General features: G+C 44.5%; 1 protein-coding gene across 2 annotated transcripts in view; it reads right to left on the bottom strand.

Moving 5' to 3' along the window:
* Positions 1 to 20001, bottom strand: part of VWC2 (von Willebrand factor C domain containing 2) — a 127428-nt gene that overhangs the window by 90679 nt on the left and 16748 nt on the right. For both annotated transcript variants that reach the window (XM_060247775.1, XM_060247774.1), the window contains exon 2: positions 1260 to 1389. In XM_060247775.1, the coding sequence (XP_060103758.1) occupies positions 1260 to 1389 (130 nt within the window). The remainder of the gene's footprint in view (positions 1 to 1259; positions 1390 to 20001) is intronic.

Here is a 20001-nt window from a genome sequence, read left to right as displayed (position 1 = left end):
AAGTTGTTTCGGCAGTTGCCTCCATTTTATAGAATAGCTTTTCAGAACAATTTAGGTGGGCCTCCAATCTGATGGCATTTCAGAGGGGCTGGAAACCAAGGTTGTTATGTGGATCTAGGGGCTTTTATATTTTCTTCTTGCTAGGCACGGATTAGTCAAGAGGATGTCAGTTTGCTGCTCTTTGAGGGAAATCTTCTTTTAATGTTTATATTGTTTTGCTTATTGCTTATTTTTTTTTAAAAAATCCACGGTGCTATATTTTGCTTGTACTCTTGGATTCTGGTTGCTGGGGAAAGGGGGGGGGGCTTAAATAAAGAAAAATAGACCTCATATTTGGAAGTACAACTTGTTACAAAACAATAGCTCTGTAAACTTTTCTGGTGTTAGAAAAGACAGAGCAGAGCAATGATTAATCTGTCCTGTGCTTTTATGGACCATTTGAGCTCAGTTCCTTAAATTAGAAAGAAATTTTGATAAAATAACCCTTTCATTGTTTGAAAAACCAGCAGTTTTTTCCCCCCTTGTCACATCTGTAGTGCATATAAGATCATGCAGTAATTCCTCGCGTTTCATTGCCTCGATGTGGAAAATGTGCCTGCCCTATGGGCGGTGCAGAACTTCCGTTACCAGAAAATACGGAGAAGAAGAAAGAGGCAATAGGAGGAGAGTGAAAAGTGTGATTGCAAAAGCAAGGTGAAATTCTCAAGGAGCCCAAGGTCAGAGGAGCTATGCAGTGTATATAAAGCACTGTCAAGTTGCGGTGGACTTATAATGAAACCCCTTATGGGGTTTTCAGTGCAAGAGGCTTCAGAAGTGGTTTGCCATTGCTTGCCTCTTCCTAGCAACTCTAGACTTCCTTGATGGTCTCCCCTCCAAGTACTAACCAGCTGGAGTGGAGTATAGGAAGAGATAATTATAGGTAGGAGCACATGCATGTGTGTGAATTTAGAGATAACACACTACACTTAAGTTCAAAGGTATGCGTGCCCTCCTAGTAGTCTAGTTGTGCCATGCTGAGATTTTGTGGGAGCATACTGTTTAATGGCAAAACACAGTTGTTACTAACCATGGCCGCATAAAATGACTTTTGAATATGTTCACATGGAGCCTATATAGCACAAACCAGTTTGAGGATTGCTACAAAACGCCAAATGCAAGAAAAACGGTATTCTCCACCAGAACACATACTGTCACTGCCACTGGAACACAAAAACTGGCTTCCTACAGTCTATTACTGAAGCTTGTGTTAAGTTACTCACCATTTTTGCAGATGGGACAGCACTGATCTGGTTCATACACAGGGTCCACACAGTCGGTTTGAGGACAAGCAGATACAGTGCACACCACTTCACCGTTGGCTTCACAGCGGCATTTCTCACATGGGGAAACCTGAAATAAACCAACTGTTTTTTTAGCCAACTCTAGTCATGGGTTTTCACAGGCATCTGCTTTAGTCTACCTTGCAATTCAATTCCTTCAGCCACTTAGTTCTGTGCACTCAAGCAAATGTAAATGTAAACTCAAGCAAATGTAAATCAAGCAAATGTAAATTCAGTCAAATGTAAATATGCAGATTGGGAAAATTTAAGCACAATAGAATAACTTGCCCCAACTCTAGGAGGTAATGAAGCCACACCAAAATCCTTCCCCAGTGAAAACTCTTATCCCATACTGTACTTAAATAAAAATTGGTGCGATTAACTAAAAGGTCAAGCACTTTAAATTCAACACTGATTTTCCTGAGAAAGAGTTTCGTATGTAATTTCACTGAGGTATAATGGGTGTGGTTAGAATGGCAATTTGGTACCAGAGGGACCAAGTTCAAAGTCCCTTTTGCCATGAAGCTCAGTGAACAACCTTGGGCCAGGTGGGTAGCCTTGCTGGACTGAAGCAACAGAAGAAAGATAGAGTCTAATGGCATCTTTAAGACTGTGGAGAAACGCCATCTTAGTTGGGAGGGAACTTGAAACTGCTAAGCAGGCTTTGGGGCCTAGCCCTCCTTTCATTCCCCCCTCCCTTCCAGAGCCAAACCAACAACTCTAGGGGGAAAGCCTCCTAGAGCGGCAGGAAGTTCTTTTGTTCTTGGTATGTGAGTTAGGCAGGAAGAGAAGCAGTCCTTAGCTGGCGCTCCAAGGAGGAGGTTGGGAGCATGGGGGCTCCTGACTGTAATATAGGCCTACTCAGGGGGAGAAGGCCCCCAGGCAGTCAGACCAAGTAAGTCATTCACAAGGCAGGGCAAGTTTAGACCAGGGACAATACGATGCGTTTATAACCACCTTTTCTTTGTCATGCTGTTTGCTGTGCGGGTGCTGTGCTGTGTAACCTTTTACATGCAACTGTTTTTGTTTCGTTCTTCTTTTCTTTTCTTTTTCTCTTTTAATTAAATATTTTTGCTGTTTTGAATGCTGGCAGTCAAACTCTGTACCACATAGATCCCCAACCGCCTTAGACCACGCTGCTTTATGAAGGGGGCCCCAGGGAAGGGGGAAGGCATGCAGTTGGATAAGGTGCCAATCCTCCAGGGGTTCCCCAAAGAAGTGCTGTGGTCTCTGTGATACCCAAGTACAGGGTGGCAGAGGACCTTGAGGCCTGGCCTCAGAGCTGGAAAGGGGGATTGGGAGTCCTGTTCCTCTCAATCTGAACCCCTAGACTGAGCAGGTGGTGGCAGCGAGCCCAAGGGGCAGGAGGAGAAATAGCTCCCTCCAGGAGTTGGCGACTCAATGGGGAGTTGACGGGACCGGGTCTGAAGGCAGAATCGGGCCGGTTCCGTCACAAAGACCAACAAAGATTCATTCAAAGTACGAGTTCTGGTGTGCAGCCATGCTTCCTCATTCCAGTTTGTCCAAGGAAGTGTGCCTGTACACGAAAGCTCACTCCCTGAATAAAACTCTGTTGGTCTTAAGGGTGCCACTGGACTATAACCTTGGGCCAGACATCCAATGTTCCCTGTAAGATGCAGAGTCTTGTGAGCAAAAAATTCTACGTTGTGAGCTACTGGCATTAAAGTTGTGAGCTACCGCATAAATTATTGTGCTCTGGGGTCATCCTTCCTGAGCTAAGACAAAAATGTGTGAGCTGGAAGCTAAAAATCGGTGAGCTAGCTCACGCTAAGTCAGCTTAGAGGGAACACTGCAGTCATCATCTCCTCACTTTGCCTACTTCACTAAATTTCCATAAGAAGAAAATGGATATGTTACCCAGAGCTTCTTAAAGGAAAGGCAAGATAAAATTTTAATACAATGGAATAAAAAGGTAAAGGTAGTCCCCTGTGCAAGCACCAGTCGTTTCTAACTCTGAGGTGACAATAGAATAAGGCTTGACCAATTCTAGTTATTGGGTTGCCATGGTGCCTAAGTGTTGTGACAGATGTAAATCTTCTCTCTTTTAACTTGGATGCTATTCCTCCTCCCCAAACCCCCTGTCCACATGCCCACCCTGAGCTGCAACCTAGAAGGACTTGGCTGAGCTTTCAAAATCTCCATCCCATCCTTAAGGGATGAGGAGGGGGTAGAGCTTTCTCAGTCCTTCTCTTATTACAGCTGGGGGGGGGGGGGGAGTAGGGAGCTACAGTTAAGACAAGGGAGGCAGAAACAGGCCCACCCTCTACCTATATGTATAGACTGGTAACTTCCATTTCATTGAATCTAAAGTTTCATTAAATCGGAAGAAGTGTGCATGCACACACAGAAGCTTATATCCAGAATAAAACTTTGCTGGTCTTAAAGGTGCCACTGGACTCAAACATCATGATGCGACGTCACCCCAGAGCCGGAAATGACTGGTGCTTCCACAGGGAACGACCTTTACCTTTAGTGCCACCCTGATAGTGGCAGGGCAGATATCCATGATATGAAAGGGCATCCTGTAGCATTCACATTATCCTAATGCATCTGTAGTAATGGAAGCTGGGGCCCTGAAGAGGCATGTATCTAACAGAGCCTTGGACCTACTTGGCAATTTTGTTCTGCTTTCCACTTCTGCAGTTTTTCGAAATGGGCAGTTTTTGTATGGTGATAACAAATAAGGTTACTACTGTAATTATTTATATCCTGCTATAATTATTTCTAATCCTTTTTCTCATCGCATTAATGAAATTACAAGGTTGAGATTAGGATTAGCGGGCAGCAGTAGCCAGAAAATGCAGTCATTAAAATGAAAATCCTTGAAGAATAAGTCTGGATTACAAATTTTGGGACAGGATTCTAGCTCTAAACAAAATTTATCTCAAGGTTTCATTTTTTTTTTTTAAAGTACATTTTCCAGTTTAGTTTGGCTATACTGCACCAAACATGGATGAACCATGAGGGAACCAAAACATCTACTATGCCCTCTTTCTTGCTCAATTCCGCAGAGCCTGTAAAACAGCCCTCTTCCGGCTGGCCTACAACTAACCGGCACTGAACTTGAACTGAGTGTAGCTGTAAGATCGCTGTATGGTTTAATGTTTATGTATATAACTGTGATAAATGTCTAGATTTTAACTACGTAAATTATGAAATATTAACTTTTTATGTTTAATTTTATATTCTATGCTAGTTTTATATGTTAGTTTTTTACATGTTGTAAGCCGCCCTGAGCCACCTGGTGGGAAGGGCGGGATATAAATTCCAAATAAATAAATAAATAAAAATTCTCTTGGTGTAGTGGTTTGGTGTAGTGGTTAAGTGTGTTGGCTCTTATCTGGGAGAACCGGGTTTGATTCCCCACTCCTCCACTTGCAGCTGCTGGAATGGCCTTGGGTCAGCCATAGCTCTGGCAGAGGTTGTCCTTGAAAGGGCAGCTGCTGTGAGAGCCCTCTCCAGCCCCACCCACCTCACAGGGTGTCTGTTGTGGGGGAGGAAGGTAAAGGAGATTGTGAGCCGCTCTGAGACTCTTCGGAGTGGAGGGCGGGATATAAATCCAATATCTTCTTCTTCTTCTCTTGCTGCCTGAGAAGTGCAATCTGGGAAATGGGGGAAGTACACAGGGAGCTGACAAGGTACTCCTCTACCATACCTCTGAGATATAGCAGTGGGATGCCTTAGCAGCACTGCACCCTACCCAAGGGTTGATGTGGCAACACCAAGGAGCAACACTGCTGTGAGATGCTATGCTGGTAGGGAAAGGGGCAGACCCAGGATCTGGTAGGAGTTAGTTGGCTCCCTAAACTACCCCATTCTGGAAATGTCCCCCCCCCCCCCCAAAGGGGCAGAAAGTTATGCCACCAAAACCACAGCATAGTTCTATATGCAGCTAGAAATGTTATGGCAAATAATTTGAAAACAGACAAAAACCTAACTATTAATCTTTGGCACAAAAACATTTGGAAAATATATACAGTGGGTAAACTTAATGATAAAATGAAACCTATAACTAATACAGATACCATAATGGAATTTGAGGCAATATGGTTTCCAATATTGGAATACTTATATCCAGGGCTCTTTTTCTAGCAGGAGCTCCTCTGCATATTAGGCCATGCCCCCATGATGTAGCCAGTCCTCCAAGAGCTTATAGGGCTCTTCGTACAGGGCCTACTATAAGCTTTTGGAGGATTAGCTACATCAGGGGGACGTGATCTAATATGCAGAGGAGTTCCTGCTTATATCATCAAGCAGATTCCAGATATAATAAATATACTGAATTTATAGAGTTAGTATTTTATACTTGTCGATTCTGGACTCTCCAAACACTTTATGTAACTTTTTAGCAAGTGGTGACTGCCCCTGTGAATGCCACAGGCTGGTGGATGTTGCTGCTGTCGATGCCAACGTTCATCCTATGCCACCTGTGCCTTGTGAAGGGTCACGCGTTACTTCCCTTTGCAGAATGTCCCCAGGGAATAGATTAGCAGCATCGGTGGCTGGCCAACACCTCGGCAGCCCTCAGGATTACGATGCCTGTCACTGAACATTTATACTAACACAAAAGAATCTTTGTGACTTTATTGTGTTTGCTAATGTGCACATAAGAAGATTTTTAATGTGGGACAGAAGGTGGAAGACAGTCACTTTGAAACTGAATTTACAGTAGGCTCTTGCCATTTGTGGATTCACCACTCAGTTTCACCTATTTGTGGTCTGTGGCCCAACTGCTTGATGTACACGACCCCTGAGCACTCAGTCAACATGCAGAGAGGGAGAGCAGGCGCGGGCACGCTGGTCCCACTCCCTGCTTTCTAACTATCACTTCCAGAGCTTTTTTTGTAGCAGGAACTCCTTTGCATATTAGGCCACACACCCCTGATGAAGCTAATCCTCTTGGAGTTTACAGTAGGCCCTGTAACTAAGAGCCCTGTAAGCTCTTGGAGGATTGGCTACATCAGGGGTGTGTGATCTAATATGCAAAGGAGTTCCTGCTATAAAAAAAGCCCTGATATTAACTGTGAACAATGGCTAGCAGAAGGCTTGTTCGGTCCAGTCTTACTGCCAGGAATTGTTAGGGCTTTGCTACCATGTGACTCATTGGGTGATTACAGACCAGCAGTTTGGGCCGGCTCAGAGACACCTCCGAAATCGACCCAAAAAACCATTCCACACTCAAACATCTGCCGCCTGTTCTTGTCCCATACTCGTCTTCCGTACAGCAACTAAAAAAGCTACCACTTCCACTCACCTATGCACGTGTATGCACATGACTACTGAGAATGTATGTGGACGGGAATGGTGTGCAACAGCTGTCTGAACATGCCCATGCCGCCCCCTGGACGGGATACGGACGGCTTGCGGTGGAGTGTGTGTAGGCTCCAGGACGGGTTTTTTTTTTTTTGAGCCATCCCAATTTGGGATGCCTCCCATCTGCCCCAAAATGCCCATCTGTTATCAGCCATTCAGACCCAGTCCTACCGCCTGGAAGTAGCTCAACTTGCCCCTTGCGGCAGGGCCACCTCATCTGCACAACACTTGCAGACACATTTCTGCTGCTAGGCAGTGACGGAAGTTGCCCTGAGTGGCAGAAGCCGCTGTGTCTGCGGGGCTGGCTTGGCAAACTCATTTTGCTTTGGCTTTGGAAACTAAATAAACTAATTCATTATGCTACCTAGGAGTAAAAGATGTGAAGGCTGGGGGGGAGGGGGGCTGGAAAACTTGGGAGATTATTTTTCTATCCCCCTACCCAAGGATTTTTGTCATTTTTTTTTCTGCTTGGAAAACTCCGAGATTTGTGGAAACCCAAAACCTGAAACACTTTTAAGAGAGGGTTTTAGTCATTCAAAATGTATAGAAAGGGCAAAGTCTCAGATTTTTTTCCCAGTTTTTCCATCAAATTATTTGGGGAATTTTGGGTAACACTGGAAAAAAACTCCTATGAAACAGACACACACACCCTTGGAATGAGACAAATGCAGGATACGTGCAACAGTTTGCAACTCTCTCTTGCTGCAGTATTGGGGAAATTTTAATTAAAAAGCAACTGAAAGCATGTATACTCAGAATCTTGCACATCTATTTAATGGGGTTTAATTCTAGCAAAATGTTCTTAGAATGGCACTGCAAGACATTTATGTAAGTACAACATTTACACTTGTATATGCTAAGGTGTAAATAATGCATTTCATGTTGTTAACACAGCAAAACAGATTTAAGTGTGATAAAAAGTACTGCATATGTGTCATTTCCCCCCCAAAAATGTATGCTGCCCCCTAATTCCCAAAGAGACATTTTCTGCTCCAACAGCCTCAAGATTTCTGGGAATTTTACATCTCTGCCTTCAAGAATAATCAGCCTCTCCCACCCCCAATCATACTATTCACATTCCTTTTGCCCTAAGCAATAATAGCTGCCAAGAGAGCTATATAAATGAATAGATTTCTGTTTGGTTCTCTGTACACATACAAGGAGACTGAATACGATTTTTTGTTTAAGACAAAACCTACAATCCAGGACAAAGTTAGGTGTGCTGAACTGTGGGCTAGCTGCACAACAATTTCCAGAAACAAGGCATGAGTAATTTTTACATTATCAAAGATTTCAGGTTTTCACGGCTGGTAACATCATTAGGGTTTGTAGAATCTTTCGGGATCAAGTGCCGTATTCTACTGGAGAAAGTTCTACTGGAGAAACTACCCTTCCAGGAGGCCCCACCAAACAATGGGCACATCCACAAACCAATTGCCCTTTCATCACACCCCCTCCAGCCTACAAATAGCAGCTCTCCAGCAGCCCTGGCCCCACTCAATGCACAGCAGCCAAGAAGGTCTGAGCGCCTGCTCCGGCTGCAACACCACTGAGGATGTTCTCCGCAGCTGAGAACGAAACGTCTGGAAGGAAAACTTTCTCCAGTAGAACACGGCACTTGATCCCGAAAGATTCTACAAACCCCAATAATTTTTACATTATTTTCAAAAACAGCAATAAAAAAAAAAAATCAGTGATCTATTTTTTTAAAATGATTTACATTTTAAGAATTTTTTTCCAAATGATGTTGCTTACTGATCATCAAATCAACCTACTCTGCTTTCACCATCACCAAACCTAAACTGCTACACTCTAGAGCAGGGGTGGCCAAACTTGCATACTATAAGAGCCACATAGAATAAACATCAGATGCCTGAGAGCCGCAAGACACGAACATTAGATATTTGCGAGCCAGCCGGAAGGAAGATGGAGGGAGGGAGAGGTGGAAAGAATGCAACTTTAGGCTTTGTAGAATCTTTTGGGATCAAGTGCCGTGTTCTACTGGGGAAAGTTTTCCTTCCAGACGTTTCGTTCTCAGCTGCGGAGAACATCCTCAGTGGCGTTGCAGCCGGAGCAGGCGCTCAGACCTTCTTGGCTGCTGTGCATTGAGTGGGGCCGGGGCTGCTGGAGAGCTGCTATTTGTAGGCTGGAGGGGGTGTGATGAAAGGGCAATTGGTTTGTGGATGTGCCCATGGTTTGGTGGGGCTTTCTGGAAGGGTAGTGATAAGGAAACTGGCTGTTGAATGTGACCATTGTTCTGTGTTAATTGCTGGGAAGGTTGGAAGGGGTTTGAAGATAAGGAAGATGGTTGTTGACTGTGCTGATTGTTCTGTGGAATTTGCTGGTTGTTCTGAGTCTCAGAACAACCAGCAAATTCCACAGAACAATCAGCAAATTCCACAGAACAATCAGCACAGTCAACAACCATCTTCCTTATCTTCAAACCCCTTCCAACCTTCCAACTGACTAATTCTGAGACGTGTAGGGCTAGCTCCTCATGTAAAGGCTTTCCCCCCCAGTCTTGCTTTCTTGGATTCTGTTAGTTCCATCACTGTTTTACTACACATTCACTTCCATATGTAACGAGTTGGCAATGTATGCTCTGAACCATGCCAATTTAAAATTAGTCAATTAGCCAGAAACTTTGTACTGTTGCTAGACTAAACAGCTCTTCTATCAAACCCTTCCCACATGTCCTAGAAGAATCAACATCCCTGGTTAAAAATAAAACAAGCAAACAAAAAACCCATAGAGATAGACTGTCACAGCATGCGGGTAAGAGGAATACAATCAATGGGGAAATTGCACAGAGCCAAGTTGGAAACAGGGGGAGCCTAATCTGAACTCAAGTCCTCACATTGCCTTGTAAACATCTTTAGAATAATACAAGTGAACACCCACAAGGACTTGCAGAAGGCATCTCTCTCTCTCTCTCTCACACACACACACACACACACACACACACACACACTATTACCTCTTTCACTTTCCTGAAAGCTCCCATGGACTCTCCCCTTTTCCCCAATTCCTTCTCCCCTTCCCACCCAACAGCCAGCCTACATTTATCTGTCCCAATGTCTTCAGGTTCATTCTACTCCCCCCCCCCCCACCAGCCTCTACCTAGGAAAACAATGATCCAGTTATATGGTGCTGGCCAGGCCCACTTGCATGGTAGGGAAAGCCTTTTGTGGGGGAGCACCTTACTTTCCCCTGTATTCCTTTCCCCACTCTATTTCCTTTTCCCATCCTCCAGTCAATCCCCATATCCTCTCCTCTTTCCCTGCCTCATTCTCTTCTCAATCATTCATCAACCCACCTTTTATCTGCCTCCCATTATCAGCTATATTTATTATTTATTTGCTTCATTTATACCCCACCTTTCTCCATAGTGGAGACCAAAGCAGCTTGCCTCTCCTACCTTTTTCTTTCCTCACAACAGCTCTGTGAGGTAGGTTAGACTGAAAATATACAACTGGCCCCAATTCATCCCATGAGCTTCCACAGTAAGATGGGGATTCGAACCTGGGTCTCCCAGACCCTATTCTGAAACTCTTAACTGCTACACCACACTGGCTTTCATAGGAAAGTTGCTGTTGATAAGTAGCAAGCAGCCAGGCCTAGGTGAGTCCACCCTCTAAAGCAGCCATTTTCTCCAGGGTAACTGATCTGTGTCATCTGGAGAACAGCTGTAATTCCAGGTGATCTCCCCTCTTCCTGGAGGTTGGTTACCTTTGTTCCCCTCGAAGAAATGCTTGCTTTAGAGGATGGAGTTTATGGCATTATATCCCTCTGAGGTCCTTCCCTTCCTCAAACCCCACCCTCCTCAGGCTCCACCCCCAAAGTTCTAAGGATTTCCTAATCTAGGGTTGGCAACCCTATCTGTTTCCCACCCAACAGCCGACCTATTTTTATCTGCCCCTCTGTCTTAAACTTTCCTTCACCCCAACCTCACAGTAGCCTCCACCTAGGACCCCACAGTAGCCTCCACCTAGGAAAACTGTGACCCCATTTTGTGATGCTGACCACTGGGTCAGGCTCGTTTGCCTGGTACTGAATCTTAAGGGCCTGTGAGGTAGGACCTTATGACTTATTCCCCTCTTCTCTTTTTTTTATCTGTGGAACAACCCTGTGAGGTAGGTTAGGCTGAAATCACAGAATCATAGAGTTGGAAGGGACCTCTAGGGTCATCTAGTTCAACCCCCTTCACAATGCAGGAAACTCACAAGTACCTCCCCCTAAATACACAGGATCTTCATTGCTGTCAGATGGCCATCTAGCCTCTGTTTAAAAATCTCCAAGGAAGGAGAGAGAGCCCATCACCTCCTGAGAAAGTCTGTTCCACTGAGGAATCACTCAAATGGTCAGGAAGTTCTTCCTAATGTTGAGCCGGAAACTCTTTTGATTTAATTTCAACCCATTGGTTCTGGTCCTACCTTCTGGGGCCACAGAAAACAATTCCACACCATCCTCTATAAGACAGCCTTTCAAGTACTTGAAGACAGTGATCATATCACCTCTCAGCCTCCTCCTCTCTAGGCTAAACATCCCCAGCTCCTTCAATCTTTCCTCACAGGACTTCATCTCCAGACCCCTCACCATCCTCGTCACCCTCCTCTGGACCCGTTCCAGCTTGTCTATATCCTTCTTAAAATGCGGTGCCCAAAACTGAACACAATACTCCAGGTGACGTCTTACCAGAGCAGCGTAAAGCAATACCATCACATCACATGATCTGGGCACTATACTTCTGTTGATACAGCCCAAAATTACATTTGCCTTTTTAGCCACCTCATCACACTGTTGACTCATGTTCAGCGTATGATCCACTAAGACCCCTAGATCCTTTTCGCACATATTACTGCTAAGACAAGTCTCCCCCATCCTATAACCATGCATTGGATTTTTCCTACCTAAATGCAGAACTTTACATTTATCCCTGTTAAAATTCATTTTATTGGTTTTAGCTCAGCTTTCCAGCCTGTCAAGGTCATCCTGTATCCTGTTTCTGTCTTCTTCTGTGTTTGCAACCCCTCCCAATTTAGTATCATCTGCAAATGTTATAAGCATTCCCTCTATTCCTTCATCCAAATCATTGATAAAGATGTTGAACAAAACAGGTCTCAGGACAGATCCCTGAGGCACTCCACTTGTCACTCCTCTCCAAGAGGATGAGGAAGCATTCACAAGCACTCTTTGGGTGTGATCTGTCAACCAGTTACAGAACCACCTAACGGTAACAGGATCCAGACTACATTTTACCAACTTGTCAACAAGGATAATACGTGGAACCTTATTAAAAGCCTTACTGAAATCAAGATAAATGATGTCTACAGCATTCCCCTGATCCAGCAAGGTAGTCACTTTCTCAAAAAAAAAGAGATCAGGTTAGTCTAACATGACTTGTTCTTGAGAAAACCATGCTGCCTCTTAGTAATCACATCCATTCTTTCTAAATGTTCCAGGATCGAATGTTTGATGATTTGTTCTAAAACTTTTCCAGATATAGACGTCAAGCTGACGGGTTGGTAGTTACCTGGATCCTCTTTTTTCCCCTTCTTGAAGATGGGGACAACATTCGCCCGCCTCCAATTTTCCGGCACCTCTCCTGTTCTCCAAGAATTTTCAAAAATAATAGCCAGAGGCTCAGAAATTACATCCACAAGCTCTTTTAGAACCCTTGGATGCAATTCATCTGGCCCTGAGGACTTAGTTTCATTTAAAGAAACTAGCTGTTTATGTACTACACCTATGCTGATCCTAGGTTGGAACTTCATACCCTCCTTATATGTTCTGTTTTTGTCATGTTGAGCACCATTCCCCTCAGAAGAGAAGACTGGGGGAAAGCAGGAATTGAGCAGTTCTGCGCTCTCTTCATTACCCGTTACAATTTCACTTTCTTGCCCTCGCAATGGGCCTACCATGTCCTTGCTCTTTTTCTTACTCTGAACATAAGAACCCTTTTTTGTTGTTTTTAGCATTTTTGGTCAGCCTAAGCTCATACTGAGCTTTAGCTTTCCTAACTTTTTCCCTTCAAGCACTGGTGATTTGTTTATATTCATCCTTGGTTATAAGGCCCTCCTTCCAATTCCTAAAGGAGTCTTTTTTATTTCTCAAGACTTTAGAGAGCCGTTCAGCTTCTTTAGGCTTTTCCCATTTTTTCTTCTCATAGGAATAGTCTGTGATTGTGCTTTCAGTATATCGCTTTTAAGAAACTCCCACCCCTCCTGAACCCCCTTCCTCCTAAGTATTTCTGACCATGGGATTTTACCCAGCATAGTTCTAAGTGTATCGAAGTTTGCCTTTCTGAAGTCCAACCTGTAAGTCTGACTACATATAGCTTTTCCCTTCCCTAAGACTGTAAATTCCAAAACTGCATGGTCACTACTGCCCAGGGTGCCCACTATTTCCACTTCTTCAATCAATTCTTCCTTGTTGGTGAGAATCAAATCCAAGATAGCAGATCCCCTTGTTTCCTTCTTCACTTTCTGGAAAAGGAAGTTGTCAGCAAGACAAGTCGGGAATCTAGTTGACTTTTCATTTTTAGCACCTAGTGAGCTTCCATGGCAAGACAGGATTTGAACCTCCCGCAACCTGCTCTGAAGCTTTAATCGCTATTCCACACTGGCTTTCACACAGGGTGGCTGCTGCTGAACAGCAGCAAGCAGTCAGACCTAGTTGAGTCATGCAAGTCAAGTGGTATCAAGTCACTCAGAGGTTGCTGCCAACCCTAAGGCTCCCAACCTCCAGTTAGGATCTGGAAATATCCCAAAATTACACCCTAACTCCAGAGATCTGCCCCCTGGAGAAAATGGCTGGTTTGAAAGATTGACTCTATGGCGTTAAATTCGGCTGAGATCTCTCTCCTCCCCAGACCCTGCTGTCCTCAGACCCTACCACAAAATCTACAGGAACTTCCCAAACCGGAGCAGGCAACCCTAGCCAGGCCTGGCCCTTATGTCCTCCCCCAGAGGCCTAAATAGGCCCAGAAAGGGTCCTGCCCCTCCCCCTGACTTTTACTGACAAAGCCAAGCCTGGAATACTGTGGTTGCCTAGCAACAGCCATCGAGGGAATGTGTTGCTTAAAGCTCCAGGTCCTCCTTTTCTCATATTTGGATTTTTTTTTAAAAACCCCAATGTATTTCCCCCCAGATTTTACATCTTTCTGCAAACCTGGGACCCTTTTCAGGATTGAAGAAAAGTCTTGCCTGTTCACAGCTCATCGGAATTAAGTATCCAAACATTGGCCAATTTTGCTATTACAATATACCTTGATCTATCCTATTAACAGCAGATATACACTATAAATCTGGACTACATGGGACATATTGGAGAAAATGAGTATCGAGAGCCAGCACTGGCAGAAGGGTTGGGTATTAAATCTTTTACCGTATTAAATTACAAGTAATTACCCCAGTAGGCCTAGACCTAGATGGCCTCAAGCTAGCCCGATTTCATCAGGTCTTGGAAGCTAAACGTGTTTGGCTCTGTTTAGTACTTGGATGGAAGACCAACAAATAAGTCCTGGGTTGCTACACACAGGCAGGCACTGGCAAAACCACTTCTGTTCATTTACTGCCTTGAAAACCCCATGGGGTCACCATAATCCAGCTGTGACTTGATGGCACTTTCCACCATCAACAGCTCCAGCAGATCTTATTTTTTTTCTAGCACCCAAACAGAAACAATTTCAGGTTAATGTGAAAAATATACTAATTTAGGTACAACTAAACTAGGGGACAACAGGCCAAATGTTCCAAGAGCTCAACCAACGTCATTCTTGTGAAGTCCACTCCTCATCCCTTGGCCTGTAAGCATAGGATGCAGATTGGCTCTGCTATTTTTCTAAAGAATCTACAGCTCTCTTGAGATTTTTTACTGGTGCTAAGGCAGAAGTATCCAGAGTTGTCTGACAAACCATCTAATATATATATAAAAAACAATATTATGATACTATGGCAGAATGTGGCCTGCAGGCCCTGTTTCACCCTGTCCTCCAGGGGTCCCCAACTCCCTGGAGGGGCTTTTCTTTCTCTCTAGGTTGCCACTACCACCACATGACCTTTTCCCCAAGGAATTCCCTGCTGGGAGGGATGGGAATCCAGCTTCCCTTTCCTGTTCTGAGGCCTTGACTCTGTTTCTCACTGCCCAGTGCCTGACCTCTGCAGGAACAGATTAATGTGTTGGGTGTCCTTGGAAGAAGAGCCACTTGCCAACCCTCTCCCCGCCCCCCAAAAGCCCCTTTTAAAACAGTGCATCAGAAATGGTAGAGGTCTATGTGGTCCAGAGAACTGCTCCCAGTTTAAAGGATTTATTAAAAAGAAGGTATTTACAGGCATACTTTAAGCACAATGCCAGTTTGAGACAGAAAACAAAAGAAATTGGTAAAAACACAACTTCTCTGTCCCTTTCTCTATATATGCCCTATCTAATGGTAAAATAGGACAGGTTCTTTTAGCTTAGGAAGTTACAGATCTGTACAAAATGTCCATTGACTTCCAGCTTTTTCAGATATCCGCCAACCACATGTTTAAATGACCACCTGCTTTAAGATTACAGCTGAGTTATCCTCAACGCAGCATCCCAAAGAAAGAGAGCTATTTCCTCTTGTGAGGAAGATTTATCATCTCTGTTTTTCCTCCCACTTGACCCCCCCGTCAGCCCAGGTCAAGGCGGCTTTTCCTGTTGTCTCTAGAAAGTTCCTTCCTAACCTCTCTAGAATTTGATACTCCCAACTCTCTATTCCCTGCCTGAAGAAGGGGAGGGAGGGCAGCCTTCACCATTCCTTGGTCAAAATCCACTAGCAGTTGTATGAAAGTGAGCTTGGAAAGTCATCTATGGACTTCCTCCTTCCCAGCAATTCTCTGTTGGGGGAGGGGGAGAATATACCAAATGGAGGTTTGCTGCTTGCCAATCACCCAGGAGAATGCATTTTGTCACAGATACCAACATGGTATAGCAGTTGGAGCATCAGATTAAGAACTGGGAGATCCAGCTTCAAATTCCCATTCTGTCAGGAGGCCTTCTGGATTTCATTTCATTTTATTTGATTTATATCCCGCCCTACCCCACCGAGGCGGGCTCAGGGCGGCTCACAACACAGAAATTCTAACAATAGGGTCTAAGAATAAAAATACATAATTTACATAATTAAAACAGCTAAAATCAATCGATCAATGTCAGTGTGCTATCTTGGGCCAGTCATACTTTTTCAGGCTAACCTCCCAATTTGGTGTAGTAGTGGTTAAGTGCGTGGACTATTATCTGGGAGAGTCGGGTATGATTCTCCACTCCTCCACCTGCAGTTGCTGGAATGGCCTTGAGTCAGAGCTGTTCTTGAAAGGGCAGCTTCTGGGAGAGCTCTCTCAGCCTCACCTACCTCACAAGGTGTCTGTTGTGGGAGGAGGGGAGGTAAAGGAGATTGTAAGCCACTCTTAAGACTCTGAGATTTGGAGTGTAGTATAGGGTATAAATCCAATATCATCTTCTTCTCCCTCATGGACTTGCTGTAACAATAAATAGGAAGGGAGTGAATAATGTACACCGCCCTGAGGTCTTTGGAGGAACACCAAGGATATTCTAGTCCAATGCAGCAAATTCAAAGCTACATGTCTGCTCTATGCCCAGAGGTAAGCCTCCCCCCCCCCTCCCCCCAAGATCCCTGGCCCAATTTGGCTTGCAGGAAAATTCCTTTCTGACCCCAAATTGGCAACCAGCATTACTCTGGGCATATAAAAAGAGCCCCAAAAGCCAAACACTGGCTCATCCCTTCCTGCCCTCCCTGAAATCACAAATGAAAGGCAGGTTAACGACGGACTAAGCAAATTTTAGAAGTGCTGTGGTCAAACTTTTGTCCTATTAAGCACAGTTTACTCTAGGCCATTGCAAATAGAATGCCTAGTTATGCATAAGGATGTGGGTGAAACAGCAGTGCACAGGAAGAGCACAGAATGGGTTTGCTAATTAATGCTGACAATGTTAACATTTTGGGCAAACAGAAAAAACATTCTTATATAAATGTTCACCCAGTATGGTATATATGCTGCAGAATCCAGGTTTGTTTTTCCTCAGCTGTTAAGCACTTCCTAGTAGTAGCGATTTCTAGACACTAAGTGAAGGGGAAGAGACGTTAAAGCTACATTAACTGTGTCCCTTGTAGACTGCCTCAGGCAATCTTACATGAATGTTCCTGGACCAAATGTCAGTGCAATCCGCTTTCTGGGATCCCTCTAAAAGCTTAAAAAAAAATCAATTCATTTTTTCATGATTGTTTATTTACTTAACTTATACCACCACCACCACCCCCCATTCTCCCCAAGTGAGGATCCAAAGCGGCTTATGTCATTCTTGTTTGCTTTATTTTACCAATTTATGTTAATAGATGCAAAATGGTAGTAAAGAAATTATTTCATGCAAGTATATATCGTCTGTAGGGAAGGAAATGGCAGAACTAAAAAAAAAAAGAAAAAGAAAAGAAAAAAGGGGAACTCCACTTAATAAAGGGAGAGACTTCACTGGTCTTCTGTTTTATCTCTGCAGCAAATTTCTGATGGCTTTCCAAAAAATGGAGCTTTCATCTGTTCTTTAGAAATTATTTAATATTCTTAAGAATCATCATACAGAGTAAACACTGGTTATGTGGGAAAGTTAATACAGATTTCTAGAAGCCCTGCTTAAGTTAACTATCAAATCTCTCAGGATTTAATAAAAAATCTGAATTTCCAACTAAAATTACAGCACTCCATTAGAAAAAAAGCAATCTAAGGACTGCAGTTTTGTCTCTCAGTTTTGCCCCCTTCCACACTAGGGCTGCATTCAGATGTCATAACCGATGTTCATGATAGGCATCAAGGAAGGCTCTTCTCAGGCTCACATGTCCCCATCGTTCCTCCCCTTTCAAATTCAGGAGAACAAAATGTGCTGGAAAAGAAGAGGACTCTGATCTGCCCAGGTGCCTGCATTTGGACACCACAGAGAACTGCAGCTTGACTGAATCTTTTCTTAAATCGGGAAGATTTCAGTATCCCATGCTGGAGGGAGGGAAACGCACATAACAAGCTGCTTGTGCCAGCTGCAGACAAAATTTGCATTGCGTATGATGTCGGAATGCAGTTTAGGACACTTCTGAACTGCTCTGTTTTTCCTTTCCCTCATCAGCTGGGAGAAGAACTGAAACAGGGCTCACTTCTGCACTGTATTTAATGCTCTAGTCAACGTAAACATCCAGTCAGGTCCATCCTATTCTATTCATACAAGTGGGGACCCACAGTACTCATGGGGGGATTCCTCTCCCCACTGCTGCCAATTTCCCACTGGGCTCACAGAGAAGACTCGCGGGGGGGGGGGGGTGGAAATCCCATATCTCCTCCCAGCAGCAAGTTTGGCACACTTAATAATGTCCCCAGCATCTGCCACTGCCAGGTCTGGCACAGCTGCCAGCATCCTCTGCAGCCACTGTCAAGCCTGGTGCGGCTGTCAACATTCTACATAGCTGGGCCTGGCTCAGCTACTGGTGTCTTCCACTGCTGCAGCCAGAACCCATGGGGCTGCCAGTGGCTGCCACTGCAGCTGAGCCCAGCATGGCTGCCAGCATCCTCTGAAGCTGAGCTCAGTGCGGATGTTGGCAGTCCTGCCTGGTCGCCGGCATCCTCCTCCACCCCTTGCCAGAGTGAAACAGCTGCCAGCATCTTCTGATGCTGAGGCTGGGTTAGAGCGGCTGCTAGGATCCACCCCCATGTCAGGTTGGAGAGACTCCATTCTCATATACCCTGATGTATACCCTGCCCTTCTCTCTGAATCAGAGTCTCAGAATGGCTTACAATCTGCTTTATCTCCTTCCCCCACAACAGACACCCTGTGAGGTGGGTGGGGCTGAGAGACCTCTCACAGCAGCTGCCCTTTCAAGGACAATTCCTATGAGAGCTATGGCTGACCCAAGGCCATTCCAGCAGCTGCAAGTGGAGGAGTGTGGAATCAAACCCAGTTCTCCCAAATAAGAGTCCGCACACTTCACCACTACACCAAACTGGCTCTCAGAGTGAGTGCACAATGAAAATGCCCTGGGGGGATTTAGACCCCTATATATTTTATGAGTGCACAGACAATGAAAATGTCTGCACAGAAAATGAAAATGTGCACAGTTTATGAGTGCACAGACAATGAAAATGCACTGGGGGGATTTAGACCCCTATATATTTTACTTTTGATTTCAGATTTTTCTGCAAACCTGGGGAGTGCCCCAAGTTTGAAGAAAAACCTGTTTAACCTCCACGTTGCCCCAATCAAGATGGGGGACACGGGTGGCTAATACTATATAGATAACCCATTATATTTAACCTACTTGTAAGTAAGTTATGTTCATCCAAGGCTCCACTTCTCTCTACAGCTTTTTGTTTTGTTGTTTCACACCACAACTCATTACTTCCTATTCTCTTGCAGTGACAACATTCATGAGTTGTTAATCAACTTTTCAAGAGCGGGAAATAAATACCGCTTTTCCACATAGCCAGCAAAGGACTTGCTCATTTTTTTACTTTTTTTAACATTTAAAACACCATGATTGCTCATCAACAATCAGAAAAATAAAAAGTGAGCAACAGCTTTAGCTGCAAAGTGAACATCAGCACTTCCCTTGCAAAGAACTGATAATTAATGAACAGAAATCAAGCCAAGAATAGAAAATAATTAAGCTAGAATTTTTAAAAAAGCAGTAGCCCTCTGAAGCAGCAGAACGTTGACTATCTAGACTTAAGAGACTAGTGGTGCAGACACATTTTACAGTTTAAGATGCCTACAAATCAGTTCTGGAAAAAGATGAGAGGACAGGAGGGGGAACACTGGAATGCAGCAAGATGGCAACAATGTCATAGGTACTCCCAGGTATGCATGATTAGAAATTCAACAACAGCAGAGGATATTGTTCCTGCATTATACTATGACCCATCGGATGATAACAGACAGGCAGTTTGGGGCAGTTGGGAGGCATCCCGAATTGGGCCGCCTCAAAAAGCCATCCTGGAGTCTCCACACATTCCCCAGCGAAGCGCCTGCATCCTGTCTGCCAGGTGGAGAGGCGTCTCCAGATGTGGAGGCGGCCACTCTTTCTTCCCCCAACGTTCAGTGCTCAATGCTCATGTGCCCCTAACAGTCTTTAAGGGGAAAAAAAGACGGAAGTGGCTTGGGGCAGCTTGGCACTTTCACACAAGCAAGTCACCTCTCATCTACCCTACAGCTTCCGGACGCCAATGGGGCAACTGGCTGTTGGCTCGGAAATTTTGAGCCGGCCTGCAGAGGATGGGGTGAGTTTAGGACAGGGATGGACAGCAAATGTTTGTGTGAAATTGTTTGGGTC

This window comes from Heteronotia binoei, chromosome 10 (genome assembly GCF_032191835.1).
Source record: "Heteronotia binoei isolate CCM8104 ecotype False Entrance Well chromosome 10, APGP_CSIRO_Hbin_v1, whole genome shotgun sequence".
Classification (NCBI taxonomy): domain Eukaryota; kingdom Metazoa; phylum Chordata; class Lepidosauria; order Squamata; family Gekkonidae; genus Heteronotia; species Heteronotia binoei.
The sequence above is the reverse complement of the archived record's forward strand: the minus strand, read 5'-3'. Positions and strand labels throughout refer to the sequence as shown.